Below are 27,205 nucleotides of genomic sequence, written 5' to 3'. Positions count from 1 at the left end.
TCAAGTACTTTACTTTCTGGTGTATTTTTTCATACATTTCTCTTCTCTCTCCCAATTTTGAGGAGGGATTTAATTTTCCATCTTTAATTTTCCATTCGGGTGAGCAACTAGGACCATTTGCATTATCTCCGGGGTTCTTATTGGTTATTCTAACTCTATGGTCGAAAGGTTAGGCATGGAACAGATGTGTCTGTCAGAGCACCCACAATCACCAGAGTCATTGACTGATCAAGGTCAGACGGTTTCCCGAGGCTCTTGCAGCCATCCTGGCCAGTCTTGACAAGAACTGACACCGCTGACAAAATCTGAGCTCCCGTAATGGTTCTGGATATGGTGCTTTGGTGACTTTGCGGGACGCGATGAAAGAGATGGCTCTCTTTTTGTGCCTTTTGTTTCTCTCTCACTTGATAGGGGTAAGACGAAGATCGAAAACCTTTCCCACATGCTTTTTGGCTACTTAGCAGAAATTCCCCTTCCCCAGCATTTCACCTATCAGGTTCCAAATATAATCCTGTTACTTATAAATGATTCTCCGTGCCCTCTGAGATGTCAGCTGGACAGACAACTGCTGGCCCACAGCCTGTGGCCAGAGAGGGAGGATGGAAAGATCTCCCAGCCCTGGGCTCTGCCGGTTTCTCGCTCTTGGAGGAGGAGCACTGTGTTGTTTGCATTTGTGTCAGCCCTGGTCTTGGAGCTCAGTGACTGGGAGAGGAACACGGGCAGAGAGGATATAAACGAACTGTGTCATACTGAAGTGTGGTAAGGAAATACATGAACTTACTTGACTTCTTTTGTTTCCATTATGCCCTTTTTTTGTCTCTGTTTTTGGAGGAGGCGGCTGTGGGACAGAAGATGAAGATAAGTCACTTGCAATTATTAGGTCCTGTGGCCCGTCCACTGTTCTGGGCCCTGTCGCACTGTGAATCACATGTGCGCGCGCACACACACACACACACACACACACAGGGACCTTACCAGCCCTCCCTATTTTGATAACCTCCAAACAGTTTTTTCGAATTCAAGTGCATGTTCCCTTTTGTTCATCTTTACGTTGTACCTCCAATCATTATAGATGGGGTATGTGGATAACATATCCGTGTATTTCTACTCAGGTAAATAAGTTATTATTCTCTCATACGAAGTCCCCTCCTTGCCCTTAAGGAGAAACACCACTGTGGGATTTGCTTTTAGATTGGTTTGAATGTTGTTAAGGTACAAACCCTTTGTCCTGCAGGGTGGACTTGACTTTTGGAAATAGCCAAAGGTCATTAAATCTGATGAATCTGGTATGTGTAATGTCATCTGAGATTAAAAGATACTTTCCAAAGATAATTGGTGACTTTCAATACCCACAATGTAGGGTGTTGACAGTGTTCTAGATCCAGGATTCGGCCTTTAAAGGATGCTTTTTAATACCCAGCATTCACAGGCTCTGTAACCTGGGGTATGTTTGTCAAGAATCAGTATGGTTCACACCCAAGTATATGTAAATACAGATATCCTACTTCTTTTCTTCACGATGGAGTCAGCTGAACTTTCTATCCCCTGCTAAAAATACCACACTCAGGAAGCAAAGTGATGTGCGTGGCAGGAGACATACACTGGTGAACAAGACAAACACAGGCACGACCAGTGGCTCATATATATGGTTGCCTGTCATCGTCTGGCTTCTGTGGCTTCCCTCTCAAGGGCTGCCTGGCCAAAGGCTCCTGTTTGCCCAACACCAGGATCCCAAGCAGACACAAGAGTCTGTGCCTTAACCATTACACTAAACTGCCTCGCACATCCTAGGGGCCAAATCCTTTCTTTGCAAATCCTAAGGGGTGATCTTAGCATAAAGCCAGCTGATGAGATTGTTGAAGGCCATTAGAAACTGGATCCGCAGCCAGTGAGGGAATGTAGAAGTTTGCCTCCTGTGGGAAACCCACAGCAAATTAATACATTTCACACATCAATAACAACAATACTGAGTTAATGAACTGTAATGAACTATAATTTGTATATATTGTTAGCAATTCCATACCATAGATCCTCTTCACATACCATTTCAATTGTTTTGTTAATATGTTTCTGAATTTCCAGAAGCATCTCCACACCCTGTAAGTAGAACAATCATGATCTTCCACAACTGCAGTCTAGGAATTTTAAATATAAAAACTTACACCACACGCTGCCTCTTTCTAACTGAATATTTGTAGGGCCCCTGACAATGTATCCTGGTTAGTAGATTGGATAGGGTCTGTCAAATCAGAAGATTAAATGTGAATCTTCAGCCCTCAATTTTTATTTGGTTGAAAATGAGCGAGACTCTTCTCACAATCCTTTCTCCATTGTTCAGAATTGACAGGTTCGATCAAGTGGACCTCATTCTCTTTCAGTCTCTTGACCAACCTTTTTACAGTACATGTCACAGGTCTTCAGGGATTCTGCATGATAGTGTTTGAATTAGTATAAAGCCACTGTCACTTAAAAAGTCGACACAGTCTAATGACTGTGGGATCTGCATACGAAGACAAATACAGAATGGCATGCCAACTGCTCTGGTACCCAATAGCACAACAGATATTAACTGCAGGGAAGATTCTGATGCCAGCATCTGAACATGATCTGATGGGTGGTGAGCCAGCGACGGATTCCTAGTGTTCCACAATCAATACATTGGGAGATAATGGTTATTCTCATAAAAAAAGAATTCTTTATCATGAAGAAATTATCTTGAGATTTTTTTTTAATGATTTTCACTAGCTTGGATAAAAAAATATCACTCAATGTATTACCAGAGGGGATGAAACATCCTGCATGTTTTTTCTGAAAACATCTGCTATAGAACATGAACATTTGTTCCTCCCAGTGCCTAACTGGTAGAATATTTCACGAAGATTTAGAGAGGCGTATTGGCTCATTCAGACCACGGCAGAACAAGACAGACGCTAGCACACGACTAAGTAGAAAGATGCAACTTAGGATTCGTTCATTCTGTAAACATGCACCGAACCTCTCTTTTGTGCCAAGCAGTCTGCTCGGCCCCGGAGCTCTTACTGAACAGAATTGGCTGCTAGGAAAATGCCAGCTTCCTCTCGCTGCTGCCACAGTGCATCGGCCAGTAAATAAAGATGCCTCAACTCCCCCAAATAACAACCTTCTAGCACTATCAAGGCCTGCCAGGTTACTCACCCGGGGCTTCTTGGGGAGTCACTGGCACATGTCAGTGCTGAAAGGAACCAGAAATTGAAGGTGGCCTAAATGTGCCACCCCCCCGCCTTTTTTTTGACATCTTGCTTTCTTCCCAAGTCCCTGATTTCCTAAAGTATTTTTTTTTTCTCATTTTATAATTAATTCTCTCTCCTTCAGTGTCATAAACCTTAGGGACCCTCACTAAAGACTCATCGATGGTGGAGTATATTTTTTTAGAAAAAGCAGTATGATATACTATGAGGTACTTGTTTAGCTGTTAATCCAGGATGGGGTATACAAATCACTTCTTTCATTAAATTCAACTTCCCGGGCGATGACTTCCCACAGCTGACCAGAGATACCATTAGCAAAGGTATAGTTAGCTTTGTCGGCTGCTCCTGAAATAGGGAAGAACAAGGAGAAACAAGAAACATGGTTCATTGTTATGGAGATACTCGTGGGTCCTTGGCACATAATAGATACTAACCTGAGGGTGCTTCAGCAATGCAATATTTAAGTAGAGGGGGTTATTGTCCAGCATGGCACTGGTTTTGGCCACAGCTAGTGACACTGCCCCAATGGCCATGCTGCCACTGAGGACAGGTTCAACAGGTTCTGGAGGCAAGATAGGCTTCTCTGTAAGAGTATCTGTCCTCCCTAGAAGGAAAAAGAGTGATAAAAGATTCCTTTCTAGGAAGTTTGACTATGATAAAACTATCTATTTTTAATGCTTTACTTATAGATGTGAAGGCCCAGTATAAAGAAAGGGGGAAAACTGAGGCTAGACAGAAAATGCTCTCCACCCCAACCCCCAAGAAGTTTTTGTGTGATGTTCAAGTAATCCTTAGCCCTGGATTTTGCCACTCTTAAGAAATGTTAAGACATTCAATATTAACTCCTTCAACAATTTTATGGGGTAGATACTGTTAGCCCACATTCACATATAAGTAAACTAGGGCTTAGGTTAAAAGATTGGCCCAATATCTAATAGAACGTGAATAAAGAGGATCTGGACAGTCTTTGGATTCCAAGTCCTTTGTTTTCTACACCTGCCATAGCTCCTTGGTACCCAGCTTTTTGTTGAATGTCTCTCCATGCACATGTATCTAACTGGTTACCTTTCTGGCCAATCCCAAACAGACACCTCATTGTTTTAGAAGTGGCATCCAAACCCAGCCATTGACCCTCACCCTCACCCATCTTTTACTCTCATTTGTTCCCAGCGAGCCAGCCTGATCAGGTGCTACGCCGTCCGTTGTAAATCGCTAGGGCCCTTTCTGCCCTTCCCCCAGCTGCTGGTCTGGCTCGGGTAGGTAAGATAAGTGGAAAAAGCTATGTAAGCGCAGAGTACATAGTAAATCTTTAGCAAATTCCCGTCCCCTCCTACTTCTCTTACGTTCCACGTTCTGTCAGTCAACAGCAACCGCCAAATAAACACCCAGTGCTGATCTCTACCTATAATTCAGCAGTGGCTATCTCCCTGTCCCAAGAGATTGGTTTCATAGGATTGTTTGCCTTGGGCGACTCTCCTTCCCTCTCTGGGCCTCAGCATCTGAATCTAGGAAATAAGAAACCATGTCTCCATGTTCTCTTTGATCCCCTCCTGGTTCTGGTGCTTTCTTCTTCAAGGAAACCCACATTTATTGGGTGTTTGTGCGTTTGCCTCATGCTACGCGCTGGTGGTGCTCAGTTGAATGAGACATGATTCATGTCCTCAAGGAGCATGTTGGAAAGACATAAAACTCTGTTTACAATACCAGCAGCACTGGAGGGGCTGAAGTTCACAATATGTTGGAAAGCATGGAACAAAGGGCCATGATAACTTTGATTATTTGCCTTAAAAGAGCAAGGTTTACCCCCCCCCCCCCAATTTTTCTTTATATGTTATTAACAGGACAGAGAAAATGTTGGTTATCCGTATCAAAGGATATTGCTAATCTTTAAAATATGGAGTGGCTTTTTTGATGAGCTAATGGATATTTTGCGGGGCAGTTGAAGGTCCCCCACACCACTTTCCTCTTCCCCATCCGGCATCGCCACCCTCCGGTACGCTTCCTTTGGTAAGTGCTCACCTCTGGGGAAGAAGTATTTTTTCCTGACAAAGAAAACAGAGGGTGGGGTGGGGTAAAACCGCCTAAGATCCTCGACATCATAGCTTCAAGCAAGGAAGTCACATGCAGGATGGATGGTACCTGGTGGGGAGCCCGGCCTAGGTCTGCAGCAGACTCTGATCGGAAAGGCAGTCCAAACATCAGCCTTTCTTCCTCACATAGTGGTTATGGAAGGTTCTGTAACAGGAGTCACCGACCTTGCCTTTGTCCTTTTTTTCTTGCTGGGGGTGGAGGAGGTGGAGGTGAAGGGATGGCTATTGTTTGGTCTTCCAGGCCCTTTTCCAGCTGTCTTCTCTCCTTCTCTTCTTGTACTTTACTTTCAAAGAATGTCCTTAATGGCAAGAAAACATGGCTTTACAATGAAGACCACTCGTAATTTGGGCCGTGTTTTAGTGCTGACTTGACCTCCATTCAATCTGTGTCAATAATTAGCTCTGCTTTTTAGCCACTTAAAAGCAGATCACAGCTTCACTCTCCAAGGGCCCCAAACGATAGTGTTGTAACAAAACTGTGTGGAGGAGCTGAGATTACTTTTGGAAGGAAATACATAAATGTTTGGAAATAAATGTTTGCAGGTTGTATGTGTTCGTTTTAAAAATTATTTGAGGGGCGCCTGGGTGGCTCAGTCGGTTGAGAGTCCAGCTTCGGCTCGGGTCACGATCTCACTGTTGGTGGGTTCGAGCCCCGCATCGGGCTCTGTGCTGACAGCTCGGAGCCTGGAGCCTGCTTCAGATTCTGCGTCTGCCTCTCTCTCTGCCCCTCCCCCACTTGCACTCTATCTCTCACTCTCTCAAAAAATAAATAAACATTAAATTATATGAGCCCAGTCATTTGTATATTTAAGGTAAAAATTGAAGATCTAATTTGATTAAGGGCTACTGGATTTTCTTTTTGAGTAAATGACCAACAAAAGAAAATTGAGTCAAGAATAGACAGTGGAATATATAGCATAATGGGCAGGACTTCATTTCCTTTTTTTGGTGGGGAGGAGAACTTAAGGTGAACAGTTCAAAAAAAAAAAAAACTTGGGGAAGGCCCCTTTAGGTTCACCTCTATAAAAGTTCAGCTTCCCCAGAGTAAGAAGAGGCTCAAAGCTTCCATAGGAAAAGAAAAAAGCCAACAAAGAACAAAGACATGGGAATTAGAATTACATTCCACTTATTGATGATCCAGGTGTTGGTGGGACAGAGCCTTCAAAGTGCTGAGAGAAACTGCTTTTAAATGGGATCTATACTCAGGTAAACTGTCAGCCATCAGGGCAAAGTGCTGGCATTTCCGCACACGTACGAACTCCAAAACTTTCCATCCCACAAGTCGAGAAAGAAGATACTGGATTGAGAAAGTAGGGGGAAGATAAAGGGATGTCCTACGGCATCTCTGTTAGCAGATAGAGAGGAACCAGTCCAGATGGGAGGTTTGGGGGAGAAAAATTCCAGGAGAAAAGAAATGGAATAGAAGAGAAGGCATGAGAAAAACTACACTGGGAAAGAAAATGAAGAATATGATCACAGCAGATGAGGGAAAAAAAACAAACAAAAAACCAAAAAACCATTAAAAAAAATTTTTTTTACAAAGGTTATGATCCAACTCTAAGCAAACTAAAACGTGATATTACGTATAAGTAAGCAAGCGGTGAAGTATAGAGAGAGACAGAATCCGGTTGACCTTTGTTGGGCCAAGAGGCTTGTGGCACCGGACCTCCCCAAAAGGAAGAGTAACGCTAACCCTTCCTCAGTTGGGTGTTGGACAATACTTACACAGCCCCAGCAGCCCCTTCCTTGGTTTTCACATGTTAGAGTCCACCTATGGACAAGCATGGAGGACTTGTCTGTGGCTGAGGGGCAGACTAGAAGCATCACCCAGTGTGACTACGTGAAAGGGTAGGAGACACTCAAAGATGGCGTATGAGATAGGGGGATGGACAGGACATCATCTGGATTCTTCGTGCTTTTCCTGAGAAACGTTCTACTGAAACTTATCCTGAATCCTTTGCGTGGAAAGAGACTGAAAGGCCTTACGTGGCCTCCCACAGGAAAACTTTAAAAACAAGGTTTTCAGAAGAAAAATGGTATTTTATGCCGCATTTTGCTGCTTTAGCATATGCTTCTTAGTCAACTTGCTGACTGTACCCTCTAGATACAACAGACCCATATTATTGGCGGGTGAAAGAAAAAGAAAAGAGATACATTTGTACTGGATGCTTCCATTTGCAAGTGGAAGATTTACCTGAGCACCTGGTCCACCTCGGCCTGGTTGGAGGGGGCTATGCCCCGAAGCTCCTCTGTGATGGTTTTGTTGACCCACTGCACAGCAGTGCTGACGGCCTCAGACCTTTCCACTTCCTCGGCCTCAGCCTGCTCGGGTAAAGCGTTCTCATGGACTTCAAAGTGCGTTGAGATCACCACTGAACATATGTTCTGAAAATGATATAAGTGTGTTCTACGTTTTCCCTACCTTTTGCAGAAAGGAAGAAATTGAACGTATCCAGCTTTTAATGTGCATGATATTTTATCACCAGTTTCAAAGGGAAAACGAGAATATATAATTTTCTTTGAGATATTTTTATAACTGTTGAAACAGTGTGGAACCCAACTTCAAGGAGCATTTAAAATTATTACCTGGTTAATGTACGCTTATAAAAACCTTACATTGAACTTCATTTTTATCACTACCTGTCCAGGAAATAACTAAAAGGATACAGATTTTAATCATAATTATTTTCCTCCCAGAGACTGTAGTAAAATTATTTCTAACAAATATGTAGCAATTCAAATGAATTATTAAAATTACTAAAATGAATTTGTCTTTATGTAGTTTGGCCTACATATTTATGAATCTATGTAAATCCATATAAAAACATTATGAATAAACATCCCTGTAGATTTACAGAACTTATCACCTTAATAATGTCAGAGTTTTAAAACTATTTTTGCCCCACGTCTCCATCTTGGATCATCTTCAGGCTAGCAGGTCATGTCTGTACCAATATGACACTTAAACATAATAAAGCCATTATGTTTGACTGCATGGTTCATGCTTTATGTACATAACTACCTACAAATTGTGCGTGTATATTTCACAAACGCTGAACTTCAAAACATTAATTTTCTACAATTTAGACAATAAATGCTAATAAATACAGTGGCGTCAGGACACAGTGAAGAATACATTTAAGCTGCTTCGTACCTTGGGGAAGTTTTGAATGGTGCAGAATATTTCCACTTGTAGGGTTGGAAGCCCCAGTCCATCCAATACGTTTCTCCCCACTACTTTGCATATGGTGGGAGGCTTTGCGAGTTTAGAGAAACAGTTTGCCTTTGACACACAAAAAAACAAAGATGACAACACCATAACTAATTTGTCTTTAAAAGGTCATTCGCATTTACTCTAGTTTCTACTAAACTTCTCCCTCAGTGTCCTCCTCCTGCGGGGATCAGGCTAGCAGCTCTGTGGGAACTGCCCCGGCCTCGTGAGCTGAAATCTGGATTAGCCTGATGCCCAGTCTTTGGTACATGGAGTGATTTGTTCTCTTTTAAAAATATTTACTTATCTATTTATTTATTAATTTTTAAATTTACATCCAAAGTTGATATGTAGTGTAATAATGATTTCAGGAATAGAATTTAGTGATTTATCACTTACATACAACACCCAGTGATGATACCAACAGGTGTCTTCCTTAATGCCCCTTGCCCATTTAGCCCATCCCCCACCCACAACCCCTACAGCAACCCTCAGTGTGTTCTCTGTATTTAAGTGTCTCTTGTGGTTCGTCTCCCTCTCTGTTTTTACATTATTTTTACTTCCCTTCCCCTAAGTTCATCTGTTTTGTATCTTGAATTCCACATATGAGTGAAGTCATGTGATATTTGTCTATCTCTGACTGACTGACTTCCCTTAGCACAATACCCTCTAGTTCCATCCATGTTGTTGCAAATGGCAAGATTTCATTCTTTTGATTGCTGCATAATATTCTATTGTGTACCACAACTTCTTTATCCATTCATTAGTCAATAGACATCTGGGCTCTTTCCGTACTTTGGCTATTGTCAATAATGCTGCTATAAACATTAGGGTGCACGTACCCCTTCAAAACAGCACGCCTATATCCTTTGGATATATACCTAGTACTGCAATTGCTGGGTCATAGGTAATTCTATTTTTAATTTTTTGAGGAAACTCCATACTGTTTTCCAGAGTAGCTGCACCGGTTTGCAAAAGGGTTCCTCTTTCTCTGCATCCTTGCCAATATCTGTTGTTGCCTGAGTTGTTAATTTTAGCTATTCTGACAGGGGTGAGGTAGCATCTCATTGTGGTTTTGATTTGTATTGCCCTGATGATCAGTGGTGTTGAGAATTTTTTCATGTGTTTGTTAGCCATCTGGATGTCTTCTTTGGACAAGTGTCTATTCATGTCTTTTGCCCATTTCTTCACTGGATTATTTGTTTTTGGGGGTGTGTGTGTTTTTGATAAGTTCTTTATAGATTTTGAATACAAATCCTTTATCTGTCATTTGCAAATACCTTCTCCCATTCTGTCAGTTGCCTTTTAGTTTTGCTGCTAATTTCCTTCCCTGAGCAGAAGCTTTTTATCTTGATGAGGTCTCAAGAGTTCATTTTTGTTTTTGTTTCCCTTGGCTCTAGAGACATGTCAAGTAAGAAGTTGCTGTGGCCAAGGTCAAAGAGGTTGTTGCCTGTTTTCTCCTCTAGGATTCTGATGGCTTCCTGTTTTGTTTAGGTCTTTCATCCATTTTGAGTTTACTGTTGTGTATGGTATTAGAAAGTGGTCCAGGTTCATTCTTCTGCATGTCACTGTCCAGTTTTCCCAACACCATTTGCTGAAGAGACTATCTTTATTTCATTGGATATTCTTTCCTGCTTTGTCAAAGATTAGTCGGCCATATGTTTGTGGGTCCATTTCTGGGTTTTCTATTCTGTTCCATTGATCTATGTGTCTGTTTTTGTGCCAGTACCATACTGTCTTGATGATTACAGCTTTGTAATACATCCTGAAGTCCGGAATTGTGATGCCTCCAGCTTTGGTTTTCTTTTCCAGGAGTCCTTTGGCTATTTGGGGTCTTTTCTGGTTCCATACAAATTTCAGGATTATTTATTCTAGCTCTGTGAAGAACGCTGGTGTTATTTTGATAGGGATTGCTGTTCTCTTTTGAACTCTCAGCAGAAACTCACATACATTTATTTCTTCTTTTTTTTTTTAATAAAGCATGAATTTATTTGCAATCAAAATGAAACATCATTTTAACTTTTAAAAAAGGAAAACAAGTCTTTTATTCTTATACTTAAAAGTCAGTTTTAAATGACATAAACCCACAATATAATTTTAGAAATCAAATAAACTTCCCCATTTCAAAGAACAGTATCTAACAAAATGTAAAACTTTTAAAAGCATTTACAACATACATTTATAGGTTTGGTTGTTTTTTTAAAAAAAGAATATATCATTGCTTTGGCCACTGTTTTAACTGCTTTACCCAAATTATTTGTGCCTAATAACAACCCTATGGGATCAGTACTATTTTTGCTATCTCCACTCTATACATGGGGAAGCTGAGTAGAAAGAGATTAAATGTTTTCCCCACGAGTTCAAAATAACTGTCTGAGCTGAGATTCACATCTAGGCAGGCTGATTCCAGAATCCACGTCAACTGCTATTGATGGGGGAAGGGAGAAGGGCACAAAGTCTACTTTCAAATGCATAGCATTTTGGGAAAAAAACTAAGCCCGAGGAATGTGGTGATATGCTCCCTATTTTTATGTCAGGAATATGAGGCCCCCACTAACTTTGGCCATTCCAGACGCGGATAATCTTCTACCTGCCATGTTGGCTTCCATTTCTGGTTTGGTGATGGTGCCTCAGAGTGAAATATGGACATACATATGAATTTAAGGGAGGAGAAAAATAAACAAAAACTAACTCAGGATTGGAGTCTTAGCCAAATTAATTCACACTGAAATAAAGAGATTTGTTTTAAATTTTTTTTTTCAACATTTATTTATTTTTGGGACAGAGAGAGACAGAGCATGAACGGGGGAGGGGCAGAGAGAGAGGGAGACACAGAATCGGAAACAGGCTCCAGGCTCTGAGCCATCAGCCCAGAGCCTGACGCGGAGCTTGAACTCCCGGACCGCGAGATCGTGACCTGGCTGAAGTCGGACGCTTAACCGACTACACCACCCAGGCGCCCCAAGAGATTTGTTTTAATTAGATGATTCCAGCTACGCAACGGAGGAGGATAGTTGTTTGAAAATTATTACTTAGTTTCTCCAAAGAGGCTCCTTTTGGGAAGCAGACTGTTAGTCAAACATGACACACTTTGGAATTTTTTCACATACGTTTCTTAAAGACCCCATGTCACTCTTTAGCAGGCCCTCACCTATCCTTCTGTCCAAGATACCAAAGTCAGTTGGTCTCTAGAATGCTGTGATGCAAACAGGAAAACTTCTGCGGGCCAGTTTTTATTCCTCTCAGCAAGGCATCTGATATTTTAGTGGTGAAGCCTTCTGCAGAGGCTGTATTTCGCCACCAGTTCACGTGTTCAAAGAGGGTTGTCAGAACCCTAGTAATAGCAGTTTCATTGACGTGGAAAAGCAGAAGCCATTTGGAAGTGATCCAAGAAAGAGGCGGAAGAGAATGAAGCTGAGGCCGAAAGCCACTCAAAACGCCTGAGTAAAAAGATACAAGATGGTGTTTCTACACAGAGGAGCAGGAGCTGGGAGAGAAGGAAGAAGGAAAGGTGAAGGTACACTCTCCTCAACCTCTTTATCATCAGATTGTATTGGGTTCTTTATCTGCATTCACCGCAGACCAGGCCTCTCAACTTTCTGTTTGAAATCCAATGACCTCAACCTACATGACAGGTCATCTAATACCCATCAGCGACGTGCCAGCTCGCAGGTGGGGCCCCAGCACTGCTAAAGCGAAAGTCAATTTTCAAGCCATCCCTATACTTTAAGGACTGTGGTTTGGATGTTACAAAGTAGGTGCCTAAATGAATTGAGACAGAATCAGGAGACAAAAATATTTAGCTTATCCATTGTGTACTGTAGTGAATTTGATGCAACTAGCAAGGAGCATCCACAACGTATAATGTTATGTTAGGAGGGAAAAGGAACTAACATTCTTAAGTGTTTAATATGTGCCTTGAGGGAGTGATTGTGCCTTATCACTGTGTCACACCACAGTGCCTGGCAGATTTAGGAATCCACAAGTTAAATCTTGTATAAACAAATACATGTCAGATACACCCCTGGAAACTTTGTATACATTGTCATTAAATTCTCAAAACAACTCTGTAAGGGGAATCCTATCATCTCCATTCCACAGATGAGCAAACTGAATTCCAGAGAAATAAATTACACCGGGTAAAACGACCAATGTTTTAATTATTTACTGCTAAGTAACAGACTACTCCAAAACTTAGTGGCTAAAGCCATTTATTCACCCATGACTCTACAAATCTGGCCTGGGCTCAACTGGGTAATTCTTTTGGCTGATCTTGCCTGGAGTCTCCTATTCAGACTCAGTCATCTGGAAGCTTGACTGGGTCCAGAGCATCCAAGATGATTCAATTCATGTGTCTAGGGTCTCAACCAGGATGCTTGGAACATCCTAGGGGCTGGCCGGGCATGTCTTTCTTACAGGATATCCTGGAGATGTTACATCTGTGAGCCTATCTACCTGATCTATCTCTCCAGCAGGGTAATTGGACTTCCTGGATAACTACTCCAAGAGGGAGTGTTCCAGTAGTACAGTCTCAAAATGGCAGCACTAACCATGTCTTTGTCTGCATCATGCTTGGTGAGGTGTTATTAACCAAAGCAAGTCACATGGCCAAGTCCCAAGTCAGTGTGGGAGAGATTTACATAAGACCAGTCACACTGGTGGTATGGTTCATTGGGGAACATCAATATGATAGTTCTACTAAGTGGCAGGGCTAAGAATTAAATCAGATCTGCAATCAGATCAGATGAATCACAAACTCTTTCAATCATGAGTTCTATGGTGAGGGACTAAATAGTATTGTATTGCTATTACCCACAAGCATCTTTCTCATTGCTTCAATTCCTCTAGTATATAACAGAAGCAGAGAAGAAATGGCATTGGAGCTGAACATTGGGGAATATGTCGTATTTCTACTGGCAGACGAGAAGAAGTCAAGGGAAGATACTTCAGGTAGAGGGAATAGGATAAGCCAAGGGGAGGGAAGTGAGGAACTTTAGGCTTCAGGGAATAGTAAGGAGCTACAGGGGGTTCCTGAGCAAGAGACTGTTGGTCAGATTTAAGATTAGGAATGCTGCTCTGGGGGCACCTGGCTGGCTCAGTTGGTGAAGTGTGCGACTCTTGATCTTGGGGTTGTGAGTTTGAGCCCCACGTTGGGTGTAGAGATTACTTAAAAATTAAAAAAAAAATATATATATATATTTTTAAAAGGAGCGTTGCTTTGGCAGCACGATTAGGGTTGAACTCAGTAGAGGGAGAGACTAGATGAAAATAAGGATGGCCAAAACCAGGGCAGCAGCAAAAAAAACATTATCTTTTTGCCAGTCCAATTCTCAAACTTGCTTCAAAGTCCAAGCCCAAATTTTCTCAGATGCTACAGCCTACAGGGACCTTCCCTAACCCTGAATTCCTTTGATAGGCATGCAGTGATGTGTCCCTCAGTCTAGCACACAATCATGTATCACCTTATCTAGTACTCCAGTTATTTTATGTATCAGTGACTTTTATCCATAACCAAGGTATAAGCTCCCAGAGAGCCATACAAACTGAAGTCCTGGCTGCCTAGTAGACTGGGAGGAACAGTCTTATCTTTTGCACCAAGGAGCTGTGAGACAAGAGCTTGGTGTCTTTGTGAAATGAAGAAGTTACACTAGTTAACTTCCAAGAATTCCTCTAGCAAGAGACAGTGGGAAGAGAATGGAATTCAGAGTCGCATTCGTTCATTTGTGTCACGTTAGTGCTTGAGTGTCCACTATTTCCATGGAATCGCGAGGTACTACGGACACAAACCTGGTCTGATTCGTCACTGTCACTCACTGTGTCCCTTGGGAAAATCATCTAAATTCACTGGGCCACAGTTTCCTCATTTGTAAAACGAAATCACAATTTTTACCTCCTAGTGGTCCTAAAGATTAAGCAACAAATCACATAGCGCAAAGCGCTCAGCACTGCCCTCCCCCAACATACAGCTTTCACTTGTAGGCCACGATTGAGTAAAACAAACATTCATGGAACATCCTCCATACCAACTGCCTCAACAAGATGTTGTTTTGAACCCTGTAAACACACTGTGCTTCTTTATTGCATTTACATACTCTGCTGTCATATTGCCTCGCCTTAGTGCAAACTCCTATCAGTTCCAACCACACTGCCTTCCAGAAGGTAGGTGGCTAGTACTTAACGGATCTAGAAGTGAGCAAACGCTTGTTTCAACTGCTCATTGCTTAAGCCTAAGGTACATGCCTGATCTTGTGCTGGGCATAGGGACTAGGGAGGTGGTAGGAAAAGGCCCCTGCGTTCCATGGAGCTCAAAAGCCTACGGAGGGCCTCATTACGGACAGGAAATGATTTAGGAACCCTCAAGGACAATCAGTCCAGGTGAAGCGGGCAAGACTGATGTGAATTGGGAGTTTGGGTAGGAGCTGGTCAGATGGGGTCGGGCATCCAGGAAGAGGGCACCCTGCAAGGTACATACGCTTGAAATCAGAGTGCGACTCGGCAGTAATGAGCGGGCTGGGCATGAGGCCATCGGGTAGGCTGAGGCCACACTGTGGCAAACGCCAGGGAGCTCACCCGTGGTCAAACGGAGGCCGCTGCAGGCTGCAAGCTGAGCTACGCGCTGTTAAGGTCTGTGTTTAAAGAGAACTGGCAACCGCGCAGGGCGGCTCAGAAGCCTGCCGGGCCCGAGCTGTCGCCTTAGCCACGAATGCGCCTACACCGCACTTTCCTCTAACTGCTTCCTGACCACCACTTTCTCGAGATTCCTCCTGCCCAGGTTTCCGCACCGCTTCTTCCTTCGGGGTCGCCTCCCCGCACGACCACGGTCCTCAAGCCTGCGGCGGCGGCGCGCGTGCGCGACTCTGCGGCGCAGGCGCACGGCGTTGCCGCAGCGCGGGGCGGGGGGAGAGGGGCTGGAGGGAAGAGGGTGTTAGTCCCAGGTCCCTACCAGGTGCCCGTAGACGTCGGCAGGCTGGAGGTAGAAGGTGGAGTTGAGCAGCTCTTCCAGCCTGCGCGGGACGTCGTTCTCCCGGTAGTACTCCATCGCCTGCTGCTTCAGCTTCTGCAGCTCCCTAGTGGTCCCACAGCTGCGGCCGCCGCCTTCTTCCCCCATGGTAGGAGATTTGAGGCTACAGCGGGGGTTAGCCTGGGGGCCCGCGAGCGTCCTGTCCGTCGCTAGGCAACGCAATGAGATTTCCCGACCCCAGATCTCGCGTGGCTTCTCGCCCGGGTTCTTGCCGCGGTCTTAGGTGCGCATGGCTCCTCCCGTGCTCCTCCCTCCTCTTCTTGAGGGATTGGGCCTGGGGCTAGGGCTCCTCCACTCCTGACGCTCGCGCAGTGGCGGCGGCGTTTCCCACCACTTTCCCCGACACTTTTCCTGATGGGGAAAGAGTTCACGATTTCTGCGGAAGCGTGGGAGCGTTAGTCCCGGCCTCCAGCGGGGGACCGGAGCCTCGGGTGGCGCGCTCTGGGACCCGGGCCTTCTTGCTTACCTCCCCCCCCCCCCCCCCCCCGCCCCCGCACACTCCCTCGTCCCTCGCGGTGGGTGAGCTCCTCCGGGTGGCGCGGGCACACCTTGCCAGCCCACAGCCCACTCCTGGGGACGGATATATCCTCGCTGGCCCATGGAGGTGCCAGGAATTCATTCATTCGCCCGTATTTAGCCGCCTGTCCCAAGGCCAGCAGCGTGCTGGCCGGGCACACTGGTGCGCAGGAGAGAACCGGATACGCGATCCCACCCCCTGCCCTCCTGCCCCTCCGCTGGGAAATGAGTGGGGTGAAATCACTGGAAGGGAAAACCAGTGTGGGCCGAAAAACATCGGGGTAAACCCCGAATGGTTATGGCTTGGACAGGCCTAGGGGTGGGGAATGATACAGGCAAAACTTGAGAAGGAAAAGTGGGACTGTAAGACTGGCACTGGGTCATATACCTTCTCCAGTACCTTCAGAGGCTGCCTCAGTCCTGCCCTTTTAAATCCAACTGCCTACTTGGCTTCCTTACACCTGCCGGGTGTCAGTGCAATTATAGAACTTCTTGTGCCTTCTGCTCTAGGTACTTAGGTGGGAGTGGGCCGACACGGGCAGGTGTTCTTGTTCTACTCTTAACCTATAAGTGTTCCTGACTTAAGTAGATCGCTTAAAACATGTCTGTTGTATTTGGCTTTTCTGGAAAACAATCCGGTCTATTCTGCCTGCTTCACAAGTCCCTTAGGATAAAATGAGAAAGTGAGTGAGAAAACACTTTAAAATAAGATATTTTCAATAGAGGCAGGTAGATGTATAAAAATATGTGATTCTATAAAACTGATTCAGAAACCCAGACATGTACCTCCTTCTGAGCTCCCTCAGTGTTGTCTCCAAATCTCTGATGGAACATCTCACTTGCTGGGATGTGACATCATCATGGGCCTGCCTTATCCTCCTTGCTAGATGGAAATCCCCTCATGGTAGGAGCCCGGTATGAGTACTCTTCACATGCCCCTCAGAGCCCGGGCCTGCAGAGACAGAACGTGTGCTCTGCTGAATAGGTGTTGAATGAACCTTTATACGAAATAAGCCCGTGCTCTTGCTGCTGGTGTTTCCATCCCTCCCGTGCGCCTCTCCTCCTATCCCCATGGATAGAAGGCACCCCTTTCTCTGGGACACCCATCCTTCAATGCCCAGCTGACTCCCACATCTGCAGAGATGTGGTGCTCCACATCAGCTCTCCTCGCTCAGCCCTCCCTTCTGAACTCCTTTCCCACTTGAAGTCTGGGCCACAAAGCTCAGCCTTCCGGGATGTCTTGACTCATTTGACACTTAAATGGAAGGTTGAAGTGCCCTGGGCTGGGACCACCATCTTTTGGAATCTCCCCTCTGTAACCCACCAGCCTCTAGATTCCATGAGGACAGAGACTTGGTCTGTCTTGTTCACCATGGTGTCCCCAGTACATTACTTTACAGATCTTTGCTCAGTAAATAGGTGTTGAGTGAATGAGTGGATTTTACATATAATAAATGCCTAATAAATACTTAAAATGTTTTGGAGTTGAGTGAATAATGAATACACTAGGCTGGCTAGAGCAAAGGATTGTTTTCAGTAATAAAGAGACATCAGGATAGAAAAGTAGCATGGGCAGGATAGAAATGGTGTTTTAGGAAGTTAGCTGGCAGCAATGGGTAAGCTTGGTGTTAGTTGTACAGAAAGCAGGAGACACAGGTAGAAAATGATGCAGATGTGGGGGCCTAAAGCCCACTGATAGCACTGGCAAGAGGTGGATGACAGAGTTAATAGGAAGAAGGATGGGAATCATGGTGAGTGACTGGATGTGGGATTGGGGGACCAAAGATTATGCCTTTGAGGATGGCTCCTAGAGTTCTGTTACGGTTGATAGAAATGGGGTGGATGAGTGAGTGATGTGGTTTTGATGGAAGGAATAGGGTGCGTCTGGTTTTAGATGTGTGGGGCTTGTGGAGCATTGGTATCTCAGAGAGAAGGGAAGACTGACGATATGAAGATCACCCATCCACATGGCACTTAAAGTTGAAATAAGGATAGATGAATCTTCTGGAGGGAAAAGGGAAAAATCCTATAGAAGCAAGGACCTAAATATTGGGGAAGAAATAGATTTAGGACATAGGAGGAGGATAAGGTGCTCTAAGAGGCAGTGAGCCAAAAAAGAAAAAAAAAAAAAAAGCTTAGGGAAAAAAGAAAACAATATAAATCATGGAGTTTAAGACAGAGAGTTTTTGGAATGTGTCAGATGTGCGTGTGTGCTTATGCGTAAGGATAAATTCTGAAAGAATATACATTGGCATATTAAGTGTATTGTCTTTGGGTAATGGGATCATTGGAAATGTTAATTTTCTTTATTAGTAGTATCTGATTTTTCTAAAATGAATGTACTACTTGTATAACTTTGAAAAATTACATTAAGATATTTGAAGGAATAACATTAAGTCAAATTAAAGACTGAAATTAAAGGAGAATGAAAGACTGAAAAGATATTAGGGAGTCAGTTGTTCCTTTATAGAATCTTGCCATCCTCTTAAAAATAAAACTACATGTAGGCTAAATAAATAGCCAAAACTACCATCCCTGTTAACTTCTGTCATTCACTCAATCAATAAATATTTATTGAATGCCTACCATGTGGCAGAGACTAGACACTAGGAAAACAGCAGTGAACAAAATAGGTAACATTTCTTCCCTTCACGGCACTTAAGTTCTCGTGGGCCTTGATCCTAGCACTTACATCCTGCTGAGCCATCAGGACAATAAACTGCATTAAGAGACGTGAAAGCATTTTGAAAAGTTGGTATGCTAGGCGTTTATTAACATTCTATTAGTGTTGACAGATCCAGAGTAAATAAAATGACTATTCATGAATATTCCAATTTTCTGATTTTTTATAGATGTTAGAAGTACTGGGGTTTTAGCTGTAAACTACATTCACATGTATGCATATTGTATACATACTTATCACATTCCTTGTTTTAGTACCTTGGTAACTATATTTCCATTTCATATTGAGACTAAATGTCCAAGGGCACTCAGAGAACATCAGAGCTTGAAAGGCATTGAGTGCAGCTAACTCTAAGGGTAAAAACAGGGGAGTTGAAAGGAGGAAAAGAAGGGAAGGAAAGGGAAAGGAAAGACTCAGGAGATAAGGAAAATTCTGGAAGATATCCAGGGACAGAGGGTAGGACTATACCCTCTTCCTTTAGAGAGAGGACACCGCCATGACTATTGACATCCCACAGATGGGGTGCCCGCAGTGGATGGGTGTGGTAGGGGACAAGGGACATTTGGGAATTAGAAGACAGATTGGAGTCCCAGCTGTCCCCAAGATCTAGACCTCATCAATAAAATGAGTGGCTGGTCTAGATCAGTGTTGCCTAAACTTTTTGAGTATGAAGACTCCTTTTTAACAACCAAACAAATGGAAGAAACTACCCCCCCCCCCCCATGTAACAGTGGTTATATACAGTGACTATGAATTCAATAGTATGTCTGGAGCATATGTGTTTCATTCACATAACCTCCATACATGTGACAAAGAATACATTTATAGGCAAGCTGCTCTCCAGGTCGGGCATGTGTCTGGTGCATATTTGGAATTGTGAGCTCTTTGCCTATAGTATGGGGGCTTCTCGGGGACCTTGACTGAGAGCCATTGAATGAGGTCTCTTCATCTTAGACGTCTCCTATCTTGTAGCTTTGATTCGAGATAAAATATCAGGGCATACCAGTCTAGTCCTATCTCCTAAATGAAGACCCTTCATGGAGGAGATTAATCATGCTTCAGTCTGCATTTGAAAAAGAATTTCTAAGCTATGTCAGACATTTCCTAAATGAATGAGGATAAAGAAAAACATATTTGTTCATTTCCCCCTAATCCTTTCTAACACCTTTCTATAAATTGGAACTTGTTTGCCATGACTTTCATGTTCAGAAGTGATTATTTAGGTGTTATTTTGGGGTTGCTATCAAGTGCCTGTTAATTCTTGCCTGCATTTGCCATCTGTGTTGAATATCATTTTTCATAGGGAACTAATGAACATGATTGCAGGTGTCTTTAATCTTTAGAATCCTAGAAACTGGAGAGAGAATAGATGGAAATGTTGCCTTTTCCCCCATCTAAAGATGGGAGTGATAATGTTACCCCTCCTGGCCCAGTAGTCAGGAATGAGGGTTGCCAAGCTAATTGCAATATAAATAGCTGTAAATTAAATGCGAAGGAATAAAAGTAGGAATGATTAGACTAATAATAAAATGTTTTTGTAATTTGATTTTTTTCACTACCAATGTCTCCTGGCAATAGTCATTATCTCTGGGCTAGTAATAGCAACAAAAACCCGGGCAGCAACTACCATTGATGGAGAACTTTTATATGCCTGAGGTTTTCCTTACATCATCCCATTGAATTCTGCAACACAACCACAAGAGGTAAGGGGTTGGCCCAAGGTGATACAGTAAGCAAATAGTGGAGATGGAATTTGAACCAGCTGACCCCAGTGCCCATGCATTTCCCGCTGCGCTCTGCTGCCTCTCAAATCTAGAACTCTCGGTAGTTAGATTCCACGGTCTCATGTCAGCGATTGTTAGGCTCTTGGCCATCCTTTCTGGATAAGCCAGTTGAGCTGCTCACATTGAGGGCATGGAGAAAGGAGTCTGGGAAAATGGTGTTAATCTCTTGATCACTGGCTCTCAATCTGAGCTGCATGTTAGAATCATGTGGGGATTCTACCAAATTCAGGTAACATCTGAACACTGTTAGAATCTAAGCCCCTTGAAGAAGAGGGGTATCTATTCCCTGCTGTAGTATTAAAAAACACTGATGCCTAGGCCCTACCCCAGACTTATTAAATTAGAATCTCCAGGGGTGGGGCCCACACAGAGGAATTTTTTTTATATGGGATATTAATGTGCAGCTAAGGTTGAGAACCTCTGCCCTAAAATATTTCTTCAGGGATCATGTTAGAGAATGGGTAAAGCTTCACCCAGGGAAAATTTGATAGTGGATACAGCCAAGAAGGCCTAGAAGTGTTGGGCCTTGGAACCAGACCACACGGGTCAGAGTCCGGTTCTTCCAGTTCCCAGCTGTGTGTCCTTGTACAAGATACTTAACCTCTCTGAGCCCATTTCCTCATCAACTAATATTTTCAATATCATAGGATTGCTATGAGATTAAATTGGAAAATCCACGGAGCCTTCTTCCCACCATGCCCAATACATAGTAAATGATGTCATTATTGCCAAAGAAATTAAGGAGAAGGAAAATAACATTTTTAGCAGTTTTACTATATTTGTCTGAAAACCTTTATTTGACTTTGTACAGGAATTCAGGTGGAATTGAATTAAATGATAAGGGGAACCCCCCTCTTAAAACAATATTAATGACATTTTGAGATAATCAGACCTCCTGGTAATCTATCACTTTTGTTTTAACCTTTACCATTTGTGCAAAATTATAGAGTTGATGTGTTATTTCTCTCTTGTTCCCCAAATAAAGCAGAAAGCCGGAGCCACGGTTGCAATGTGAGTGTTCAAAGCTGGCGTCCTGTCAAAGACTGTATTAGATTTAGCCTTCCGGTCATTTGTTCAGAGGGCTTTGACACCGAAGACCAAAAGATACTGTTGGAGATGTTATTGCTGGCAGTTTAATTGGTATTTTTCAGGATATAGACACACAATTTCTATATAGGAAGAATTAAATTGGAAGTAGGGCAATTATCCAGTGAGTTTAGACAGTAAAAAGAAAGAGGAAAAATGAGGCAAAAGAAACTCTTCAAGTAAGCTATTTTGCCATTTTAAAGTAGATACTTTTTTAACTTTGTAGAAATAGAGACAACTTAAGAGTATTTCTGTGACATAATTAAGGGGCTAATAAAGCAAAATGAATACATATAAAATATTCTACAAAGGCCAGGTTTTCTAATTTGTACTTCTTCTCTTAATATAAAAGTAGCAACATAAATATAATAATTGCATTTACTTTGAATGAGGAAAATGTTAAGCATCTTTCCCACATAGGGGGCAGCAAAGAAGAAAGAGAGGAGAAATCCCAGTTAAGAGGACCAGTTAGATGTTTTATCTAGTTACGTCTGAAAATGTTTTCTCTGTAACTGCTGCAAACATTGATCTGGTCTGTTTCCCAGCCTCTGAGAGTCGTGTGTCCGCCTATTTTGTTATTGCGCTTGAGTGAGAGCCAGTAAATTGTTTGACTTTTGTAATTAAACTTAAGAACTTGATTGAAGGGGATTTTAGCTTCCCTGAAAATGTACTTTAAGTTAATCTGCTTAAGAGGAATTATCTATTTCTTATTAGCAAAATCAAAACACTCTATGCCTTTATAACTGATGATTTCTACTGGCCCGGTCATGAATCTCATGGTGACGTTAAGTTGTCAAATATTATTTGGGGGATTTAAAAAATTCAGTTGTCAAAAATTTAGGACTTGATTCTTGACATTTTCTTATTGGCAAAATGAAGGGTCATTGGTGGTGTTTGCTCTTTTTCTAACTTGATTTACCTTTTGTTGTTTGTTTCATTTAAGACATTTGAAACTTTGTGTTCCTTGACTATTTTTAAAAATTATAGTCATAGATGCAGATGAGAATGTTTTCTTTCGGGGGAGTAAATTTGGAGAGGAAGTTCCCAGGCGTTTTTAGCAAATAAAATCATCTTAGGCAAATTTCTCAGTACTGATTTGATTTAATTGCATCTTTTTTTACATACGACAATCATTTATAAGTATCATTGGAGCCCTACACAGTTCCAGAATTATTTAAGGTGACATTTGTGAATGAATCTCTAATGCCAATCTAATGTGTTAGATTAAATTTCTGTACAATTAAAAAATACACAGAATTGTATGTTAGCAAGGAATAAGGGGTCCTGTGTTTAATTAAATACCATTATTATATTTTGTGATTGGGCATCCAAAATCTTAGGTAGATATTGTAGAAATAAGAGCAGTAATGGTCAGAATTCGCTTCTCAGAAGAATAATGTTTCCATTAATACTTAAGGAGAGATCTGGTCAGGATGAAAGACTAAAATGTTATTTCTGAAATGGAAATACTTTTAAAATGTTTTTAATGATGCCTGTCTTCTGCTTGGGCTACAGTCAGCATAACCACATTTAAATGCTGTAGTTTGGAGAGAGGAAGGGAAAGGAAAGTAGGAGAGAATTTAAGACAGTCGTGTTCAGACAGGAATAAAGAATGATCGGTATTAAGATGGTTTTGTGTGACAGCACTTTCACTTGAAATAAATAGTTGAGGCAAACTGAGGTGGGAAGAGAAGTATCTGGGGGCCTGCCCTGGTCTCCACTTCTTTTTGTGTGCACAGAGATACAGCCAAGTGTAGCCACATGGGTAACCGAAGGTCCGCCCTCTGCCACTGCCCTTTCGGGGACTGGCCAGACTCCTTAAAGGAGCTGAGCGGCCCTTGTTCAACAGCTGCTGTTAGACTGTTGTAAAAATTGGAGTTGGTTTGTGAACAACCAGGTGATTTAAAATATCCCCGAGCCATCCTAGGTAACCTTCTTCCCCAAAGTTCACGGCCAAATATTTGCACTCATAATAGTTACACAAATATTGCCTTGGAATCTTTATGGGAATTTGAAAAGAGAGGAGACCACGTAACAAACTCATGAGGCGGAGCATTTTATAGCAAAGAGTGTCTCGTTAACCTCAGTTAGGTATCTGTGCCTTCTAAAGAACTTTTCTCCTTCTGCAGTATTAAAAGTAGAGTTCCTGTAAAATTATTCTATGCCCACACTTGTTGGAATGTTTATTAACGTGCGTATCTGACCTACACTTTGGTTTCCTAATCATTAAATGCTTTCTTTTTTCTTGCTAGCCAAGCTGACAGTATATAAGGGGAAAGTAAGGCCTGTGTGCTGAGTTTAAGAATACAAAATCAAAGACTGTCTTTTACAGGGCAAGAATCAAAGACTATGTTTTGCAGAGTAAGAACAAAAACAACTTTTAAAGTATGATATTTGAAATAACTAAAATGTGTGTTTATCAATTTAAATGCTTTAGAATAGACGTTGTCCTATGTATGGTTATTTATTACTTTATTGAAAATCTAGGCATTGTGAATTCTCAACTAAGACCACTGGGAAAAAAATCTGTTCAGTTAATATATATTTTTGTACATTTCTTGTAAACCTATTGTTGGAAAACAGTTGTCTTTTTTTGAGATAATTATAAATCTGCAAAAGCAGGAAATGTAATCAAAATGAAGAATTCAAAATTTCAAGATCTTTTTAATTTGTGTTTGCAATAGACTTTATTTCCAAGTATTATTTGTTATATGAGAATAGAAGGAATCACCAACTGTTTTTTTTTTTAACTAAAAATAATCATTTTTACCTTCCCTTGTATGTATTGTCTACATTTGATTTGAACTCACTAGGGGCATGCCTTGAACCTTTCATATTCTTTCCAAGCCCTAGTGCTAAGAAACACACACACACACACACACACACACACACACACACACACACACACACACACACACCCTTGTATCCTCTAGGGTGAAGGTTTAACTGCTACATCAGGACCAGCTCCTGTGATTATGGCATTTATGAGCAACTCACCTTGCTCTCCAAATTTGGACTTCAGGAGATACACCTCATGCCAGCCTAGCTCCTCTAGTTTTCACAAGATATGCAGGTAAAGATGTAGGGTTTTTAATGGTCGGCATCTTCCAACTAGTCCTTTGGGCCAGGCATACTTGTTGACTACTCAAGTGCATCTTGCTCGGTTGGATATTTTAAAATAGGCTGAACTCTGGAAGGGGGCTGTGATCCCGTGTCACACAAACTGGAAAGAGAAACAGGATGGTAACACTTCTTTGGCTACTGAGTGCTTTCTGGCTTTTGAAAGAAAGGAAACTTTGCAGTATGCAATTCTAAGAAAATTGTAAGAAACAAAGTAGAACCAAGGTCCTCGCGGGGGAGGGGAGTGAAGCCTGTGCTTGCCTTAGCTTCTGTGTTGTCTGACTCCCTCACAAACGCTGCAGCTGCAATGTTGATTGAGAAGGAGCCCATGCATTCTGCCGAGGGATGAAATACTAAAATCTTTTTCTTCCCTTGGTGAGTTGTTCTATCTTAATTCAGAAGCTATAAAGCAAATTTTAAATTGGTATTATTTTCTAACTGGGAAGTAAGTACAACTTGTATCTGGAGTACAAACATTGCAACAGGTACTATTGCCCATGAGCTTGATGTTAACTTTTTGCGTGAGTGTAAAGGATCTTAACAGTTCTCTGCGTTAAGTGGATATATGTCAGTAGCAAACGTAAACGCGAAATAAAGGGCTCAGGTTGAAATGTCTGTGGCAATGTACAAATCTGATTATGAAGAATGTCAACGATTACCCTAGAGAACAATCACAGTTTAGCCCGGGGTTTAATTCTCATCGCTCTGTGTACATTTCATCACTTAGTTGTGCGCAGGCACAGGAAATGATGCATTTTAAAATGCATTCTTTTATTTTTAAACACCTGCCCAACATCTTGACAAATCCTTTTTAGTCTGAGGCTCAAACGCATGTAACCCAAAGTTAATTTCTACCTTGTGAAGTCAGGTGGTTTCAAATGTGCTGCAAAGATCCGCATGAGCAATAAAATGTGAATCCCCGTTTCGTTATCTCTGAACTTTGGAATTCTATTCAGACCTCTTGCATCATGTGCAAATATATGAGAGGGGAGGATACAAAAGTGAAACCAGTCCTGTGGCTGTTGTCAGATTTGACGTTCGTCTCACGGAGGATGGATGTGCTTGCTTGACTTGCTTTTCTCTTCTTCACATGTTCTCTTCCCCCCCTCCAGAAATGTGGAGAATACTCTGGGGGTTCATGTGGAGGACACCGGCCACCACCTTCCCATACCCCCCACCACGAGGGCCACCTTCCCTGCATTCCTGCTTCCTGAGCCATCTTTTGCAAGGGGGTTTGGGACTCTAGCCCCACAGTCCAGGCTCTCCTAGTCGTGGCCGCAGGGACTTCACTCACCCTGCCCTGACTGTGTCTTGACCGCCTGTCCCATAGGCAAAGCTGTTAGAAATAACCATGTGGTCATATTTGCTGCTTATTTGTTTCCATTACAGGAATCATCATTATAGATAAGAAAATCATAGAGCCAGCAAAACTTTTGGGCCATTTAGTTCCATGCCTTCATTTTACACACACACACACACACACACACACACACACACACACACACAGAAAAAAAACTAGTTGTTGGTAAAAGGCAGTCAACATAATTCTTCTATTCAGGAATCAGTTTATTTAATGGGTAATTTTTTTTTATTCGCCTCATTATGGATAAAGGAAAGAGAGAGTAAAAGATAAAAGCTACTTCTATTATGTGCAGTATATTTTGGTATCTATCATATGTGTAATTGCCCCAACTGAATATCAGACATATTCTGACAATATTAAAAGATGTAAAAATCTAAAATCCCAAATTCCTAAATTCCAAGAAGAAAGTGCTTCACTATTTACAGTAATGGAACTTGTAGCCTGATCTTTGAGGGGGTTAGCTGTAAAAATTCTGCAGCTTTCTTCAGATGTATAATTTTAAATGTCCTTTTTTTTTTTTGTAGCTGCCTTCTCTGTACTCGAGTTTGTCAAGTAAGCAGGCAGATGTTTTTGCCTTTTTATAAAGTACAGTAATAAGCATGTCTACTGCCCTTACTTCATCAGCTTCGAAACCTATTCACGGCTCATCTGGTTGGAAGATGATTCACCTGAAGCTTTGTTCCCGAATTAGTAATGCGGCAGCATCTCATTTAGCAAGTGGTGCTTCCCACCACTTAGGGCGAAGAAAGTTTCTCTCTCTCATTCAGATACAGACTCAGGCTTTCACCTGTCAGAGAAAATGAAACCGTCACTAACCACTGTTTATTTTGCTGGCAGGTTCATGCCTACGACAAAGCGATTTTTCTCCAGGTGAATTACTCCCCACATTGGCGTGGCAGTGACTAATAAAGTATTTATCAAAACTCAGGCGTGTGGTCCCCGTTCCCACAGTGTGTCACTGCTGCCGCCAAGTGACAGGTCTGAAAAAAAAATCAGCAAATCTTAGACAATTAGAGCACCGATCCCACTTAGCAAAACCAAGGCCCCCAGTCCCTCCTCGACAAAGATACCTTCTTCTTAGGTGATGGGAATGAAGATGCTCTC

The 27,205-nt window shown here is 42.4% G+C and overlaps 2 protein-coding genes and 1 long non-coding RNA gene across 6 annotated transcripts in view; 1 reads left to right on the top strand and 2 right to left on the bottom strand.

The window, feature by feature from the left end:
- The window catches only part of ENO4 (enolase 4), a 28,244-nt gene extending 12,348 nt beyond the window's left edge, over window positions 1-15,896 (bottom strand). For 2 of the 4 annotated variants that reach the window (XM_023240987.2, XM_045040734.1), the window contains exons 1-8: window positions 15,472-15,896; window positions 8,472-8,600; window positions 7,512-7,702; window positions 5,483-5,616; window positions 3,662-3,831; window positions 3,441-3,572; window positions 2,044-2,097; window positions 782-838 (exon numbers count right to left, since the gene is read on the bottom strand). In XM_023240987.2, coding sequence (XP_023096755.2) covers window positions 782-838; window positions 2,044-2,097; window positions 3,441-3,572; window positions 3,662-3,831; window positions 5,483-5,616; window positions 7,512-7,702; window positions 8,472-8,600; window positions 15,472-15,636 — 1,032 coding nt within the window. In that variant the 5' untranslated portion in view covers window positions 15,637-15,896. The remainder of the gene's footprint in view (window positions 1-781; window positions 839-2,043; window positions 2,098-3,440; window positions 3,573-3,661; window positions 3,832-5,482; window positions 5,617-7,511; window positions 7,703-8,471; window positions 8,601-15,471) is intronic. The other 2 variants (XM_023240986.2, XM_023240985.2) reach the window with 2 other exon arrangements.
- On the bottom strand, window positions 11,902-15,465 carry LOC109492715. Its single transcript, XR_002736940.1, has 2 exons — window positions 15,099-15,465; window positions 11,902-12,015 (listed from the first exon to the last, which is right to left on the bottom strand). It is a non-coding gene; the product is annotated as an uncharacterized LOC109492715 (long non-coding RNA).
- The window catches only part of HSPA12A (heat shock protein family A (Hsp70) member 12A), a 167,583-nt gene continuing 155,884 nt past the window's right edge, over window positions 15,507-27,205 (top strand). Inside the window, exon 1 of the mRNA XM_023240980.2 lies at window positions 15,507-15,637. Within this exon, the coding sequence (XP_023096748.1) occupies window positions 15,635-15,637 (3 nt within the window). The 5' untranslated portion in view covers window positions 15,507-15,634. The remainder of the gene's footprint in view (window positions 15,638-27,205) is intronic.

Source organism: Felis catus, chromosome D2 (genome assembly GCF_018350175.1).
Source record: "Felis catus isolate Fca126 chromosome D2, F.catus_Fca126_mat1.0, whole genome shotgun sequence".
NCBI lineage: Eukaryota > Metazoa > Chordata > Mammalia > Carnivora > Felidae > Felis > Felis catus.
The sequence above is the reverse complement of the archived record's forward strand: the minus strand, read 5'-3'. Positions and strand labels throughout refer to the sequence as shown.